Genomic DNA, 5,639 nt, shown 5'->3' with positions numbered 1-5,639 from the left:
CTTCAATCCACTTTGTGAAGTAATCCACGGCTACCACCATATACTTCAGCTTCCCCGGTGCTTCTGGGAATGGACCCACTATGTCTATGCCCCACTGGTAAAAAGGCCACGGGCTGGATATGTTGCTTAGCGGCGCTGGGGGTTCCGCCTGGATTGGGGCGTACGATTGACACTCCCCACATTTATTGGTTACTTCTACTGCGTCTTGATGTATCGTTGGCCAGTATACCCCCATTCGTAGCACCTTTCCTGTCAAAGCCCTCGCTCATTCGTGTGCGCCTACCTGCCCTGAGTGTGCTTCCTGCAATATCTCTCTCCCCTTGGCTTGATCTAAACATTTTAGCCATGGAGACGTGAACCCCTTTTTGTACAACTCCCCGTTCACCATTGCGTATGAGGGCGCCTTTATACGTATTTTTCTGGCTTCGTCATGGTCGTCCGAAAACACCCCTCTCTGGAGGTATTCCCGGAACGGCGTCATCCATGTGGGTCCTGCGGGGGTCAGGATGTTCACCTGCTGGTCATCAATTCTTCTCTCCCGGAGCACCTCCACTAAAACTTTCTTTGACAGGTGGTCGAAGCAAGTGGACGCTAGCTTGCTCAACGCGTCTGCCCTCTTATTCTCACTTCTGGGTATCTGCTTGATTGTAAATTGGCCGAATGATCTTACCAGTTGCTTTACCATCTTTACATACTTTCCCATTCTTTGGTCTCTTACCTCAAAACTCTCATTGACTTGGTTCGCTGCTAACCTTGAGTCGGTTAGCACTATTACAGCTTTCGCACCCATCTGTTTGGCGAGTCGCAATCCTACGAGCAGTGCCTCATTCTCCGCCTCGTTGTTCGATGTATGGAAGTCGAAACGGAGGGCGTAGGTTACCTCTTCTCCTTCTGGACTAGTCAGGATCAGCCCCGCCCCTGAGCCTTCCCTGCTGGACGCTCCGTCCGTGTACAGGGTCCATGAACCATTGCCGGTAGGGGCCTCTTCAACTACCTACACCTTTTCTTTCGCCGGATTCCCTCCGTCAGGAATTTCTAGTAAGAAATCAGCCAACGCCTGCCCTTTGATACTTGTTCTTGGGCGGTAGTTTATGTCGCGCTCTCCCAGTTCAATTTCCCACTTGGCCAGCCGACCCGACGTCTCCGGCATAAGAAAAATCTGTTTAATGGGGTAGCTTGTGAGTACCTTGATTTGATGTGCCTGGAAGTATCGCCTTAATCATCTCGCAGCGTAGATGAGTGCCAGCACCAATTTTTCCAGCATGGGATAATTGAGTTCTGGTCCTTGCAGCGCTCTGCTAACAAAGTATATCGGTCTCTGCTCTCCTTCCCTTTCCACAGCCAATACCGATGATATCGCCTCACCTGACGTCGATAGATACACTTGTAATGTTTCTCCCGGGATGGGGGTTGCTAGGGTCAGCAACTTGTGCAGTGCCTCCTTGATTCTCTGGAGCGCCTTCTCAGCTTCATTCGTCCACTGGAAATTTTTTTTCTCGATGCATCCCTTTAAGGTGTGGAACAGTGGCATAGCCTTGTCGGCAGATTTTGAGATGAACCTACTTAGAGCTGTGAGCTTCCCGTTCAGACCTTGTGCATCTTTAAGAGAGTTTGGGGTTGGCATTTCGATGAACTCGTCGACCTTGATCGGGCTGGGTTGGACGCCTTGTCTAGTAACATAGTAACCCAAGAATTGCCCCTCTTCCACTCCAAACGTGCATTTGGTTGGGTTTAGTTTCATCTTGGTCACCTCTAATGTTTTGAAAGTCTCTTCGATGTCTTGCAACATTTTTTCTTCATTTGGGCTCTTGATCACCATATCATCTACATATACCTCAATATTCCTTCCAATTTGCTTGGCGAATATCGAGTCAACTAGCCGTTGGTATGTCGCCCCTGCGTTCTTTAACCCGAAAGGCATCTTGGTGTAGCAGAACGTGCCATGGTCTGTATAGAAGGCTGTTTTCTCTTCGTCTTCTTTGCTCATCAATATCTGGCGATACCCTTTGTATGCGTCCAAGAAGCATTTTAGCTTGTATCCCTGTAGCGACTCTACCTTCTGATCGATTTCCGGGAGTGGGTAGCAATCTTTAGGGCATGCCTTGTTTAGATCAAAAAAGTCGATGCACATGCGCCACGACCCATCCTGCTTACGGACCATAACCGGGTTTGCGATCCATGTTGGGAACGTCGCCTCCCTTACTATTCCGGCCTCCGTCAGCTTAGACACTTTTGCATTGATCGCCCTGTTACGGTCTCCTCCTTGTACCCTTTTCTTCTGCTTAACCTCTTTTACCCCCGGTTTGATCATCAGCTTATGTTCGATGACCTTCCTTTCTACCCCCACCATATCCATGGGGGTCCAAGCAAATACATGTTTGTAGCGTTTGAGCAGGTCAAACAGTGCTCTTCTTGTGTGGCTTGGGAGGTCGCTTCCAACATCGATCGGCTGATCAGGATATCCCTCATTGATTACCTCCTTCCCTTTTGCCGGACTGCCCCTGGGCCTCTTGGGCCCTTTGGTTATTTCTGTTGGCTTCATAATCGTATAGCACCGCAATTCTCTGGGCGGAGTGGCCAAAATCGTGGCTTCGCCCTTTGGTGTGTCGAATTTCATGATCCCATGCATGGTTGAAGGTACGGCCCCTAGCTTCAAGAGGGCGGTCCTTCCCAAGATGATGTTGTGTTCCGCCGAGTGCCGAATGATCATAAAGTCTATCAGGGCGGTCTTCTTCCGCTGCTTGTCGTGGCTAGTGATTGTTAAGGGGAGGTGGATCGTGCCCAACGGCCACAGGCTGTGGCCAGTGAATCCCACCAACCTACTCGTCATAGGTCGCAAATTGTCTTTCCAGCGATCCGGGAGAAGCCGGAAGCAATGCTCATATATGATGTTTGCTGAGCTCCCGGTGTCGACAAAGACCCTATGGATAGTCACGTCTTTGATGGATGCCTGTATTATCAGAGGCTTGTCACCCTTCCAACCGTCTGGCCGAGGATCCTGTATGGAAAACGTGAGCGCGCGTGCTGGCGGTTTAACAATGATTTTCTCTCCTCGCTGTTCCTCCCTACTTCTTTTGCTGCGTATCATGAATATCTCCTTGGGCTAAACTCCTTCGCGGGATGGACCCTTGGCGTTCTCGGCATCGAATTTGGCGCGTAGGCTTCGCGCCACCTCCACCAGGTCTCCCTTAAGTTGTTTCTCCTCCATCTCCTTCTTTAGCACCGAACAGCTAGCTGTATCATGCGTTTTGCTTTTGTGGTATTCACAGTACCGACTCTTAGACGAATTGGCTGACTGCTGTTTCTCAGACACTGCATAGACTTCTGGGTGGCGACCCTGTCTGTCGTCTTTAATAAATGGTCGGAAACGCGGTGATGGTCTTCTTTCTTGGCCATAGTGCCTTCCTCCCCCTCGGAAGTCCGCGTGGGCCGGGTGGTGATGTCTAGTCACCATAGCCTTCAAGTAGGCCTGCTTGGCTGCCTCACCCTCTTCCTTCCGTAGGTACCGCTCCACTCTTTCTTTCAACTCAGCTCATGTTAGAGGCTTCTTTCCCATGAGTTTTTGCGAGAGGGGCCCAGGCAGGAGTCCCCATGTGAAAGCACCAGCGATGAGCCCTTCGTCATGCCCCGGTACATCCAGCGTAGCGTTTATGAACCTTGTAAAGTATTCTCGAACAGTCTCCCCTTCCCTTTGTTTGCAGCCTATAATTGAATGAGAATCGCCTTTGTATTTGCGTAGCTGCATGAAGTTGGTGAGGAAGAGGTATTTGAGCTGAGCGAAGTTTGAAATGCTGCCCGGTTGTAGCGTTTTGAACCATGTGTCGACATTGCCATCGAGCTTCGTCGGGAAGTAGGTGCACCAAAACTTCTCGTTAAGTTTTAACGACATCATCGTCCATTCATACGTATCAATGTGGCTATCTGGGTTGGTGGTTCCATTGTACGTTCTAAGCGTCGGGAGCTTCACAGTGTTTGGTATTTCGTAATCCAGCAGCTCTTTAACGAACGGAGATGTTACACTCCAGGAAAAACCATCCTGGTTTGGAGCAGTTGACGTCCCTTGCTGGTATTGCGAACTCATTCCATGCTGTAGGGGAGTAAGGTAGCTTGGGCTTGGTCCATAAAAGGGGTATGGTTGGAATGGTAACTGGAGGGGATGGCTAGTGGAGAAAGGGTGCATGGATGTAATAGGGTTGATCATTATCGGCTGTTGTAAGTTGTTGTTCGGGGGAATAGTCGATCCAGTCCATGCTCCGACTGTTGGGTATACGGATGTTGAGTTGTTCATCATGATTTTCGCCAATGGTGGTAATAGCGTTGCGGGATTCTGTCCACCAGTCGTTTGGAACGATGTAGGTGTTACAAACGACGGTGAAAGGTTGAAAATATGGCTCGATGGAGGTGCTGTTGAGTGGCGTCTGAAGCTGTGTGGGCGAAAGTAGCTCCACCGGAGTTGCTCTTTGCTGAGAAGACAACGGTTGCGAAATATTTCCGGCGCCTGCTGTAGAACTTCCTTCGCCCAAAACCGGCCTATTGGTCGCTGTAGGCGGTGGCGTTTCGTCCAACGTCGCCATGGGACGTATGGGACTAACAGGTCGTCCCTCGCTACCGTTGGACGCCATTGATGCTTGATTTCGTGCTTTTGTTTGTGTTCTTCGTCTCACAAACGGATAGCGCCAAATGATGGAACCTTGCTCTTGATGTAACCTCGCTTCTGACTCTGGGATGGGACCTTCTTGGTTGCCTGGATGTATCTGCAAGATCACAAAGAACAAGGGCCGTCAGCCGCTTCCCGGGAGGGGTTCCCGGGAGAACGCTCCGACGGTCAAGTTAGGATGGCTTTAGGGTTTGTGTTTGTTCTTTCTAGATCGATTAGGGAGCTTACCTCGCTAGTATGAGAATGCGTCCTTTTATACCTAGCGCCCCTGTCTGGTCCATACCAAACAGGATTGCTTTTTTAGGGAGACAGGATCAGAGGAGCTGATTGGAGGGTCATGCGCCTTCAACTGTCAGAGCGCTCTCATTGGTTTTGACGGTAATGCTCTGATACCACTGCTTGTCTCCTGGCCGTACTTTTGTCTTGGAGCGAAGAGCGTCACTTGGCGGGCGCGAGCCTTTCGCCTAGGCGTTCCGCTCCCGGGGGCGCCAGCGGGCGCTGAACCTGCTGGGCTGGATCTGGCTGGTGTGCCTGGTTCTAGGGCTTGGATGCATCTCTGTTGTGCTGCCCTAGGCACGCCATCATATATTAATAACAATTATAAATACATGTTATAAAAATAAATTATGTATAATAGGAGGATTATTTGGAGATTTTGATGATAATATATGTAATATAAATTTTTTTTCTTTCTAAGATACATGCATATTAAAATATAAAATAACATGATAAGAATAGCAATAAAAAATTATTAAGCATAATAATAAAATTGACATAAAAATTTGTTTGACAAATAGTATTGTATCAAAGAATAGTGGTATTATTATTATCATTATTATTATTATTATTATTAAAGAAATGGATCATTTTTTTGACAGAATTGGTCTCTATACTATTGTTGGGCTTCAAAGTTTGCAATAGTTAATTTGGATGTTTTTTTGACAACTTTGCTCCTCATTCTTTAGCCATTTTGACACTTTTG

General features: G+C 48.5%; 1 protein-coding gene across 1 annotated transcript; it reads right to left on the bottom strand.

The window, feature by feature from the left end:
• Positions 1 to 265: 265 nt before the first annotated feature.
• LOC145089348 (uncharacterized) lies at positions 266 to 790 on the bottom strand. Its single transcript, XM_079027792.1, has one exon. The coding sequence runs from the start codon at positions 788 to 790 to the stop codon at positions 266 to 268; it is 525 nt and encodes a 174-aa protein (XP_078883918.1).
• Positions 791 to 5,639: the final 4,849 nt, after the last annotated feature.

The sequence above is a fragment of the Lactuca serriola genome, chromosome 2, assembly GCF_051521515.1.
Source record: "Lactuca serriola cultivar US96UC23 chromosome 2, Lser_US96UC23_V15, whole genome shotgun sequence".
NCBI classification, from domain to species: domain Eukaryota; kingdom Viridiplantae; phylum Streptophyta; class Magnoliopsida; order Asterales; family Asteraceae; genus Lactuca; species Lactuca serriola.
Note: the sequence above shows the minus strand (reverse complement) of the source record. Positions and strands in the feature narration are given on the sequence as shown.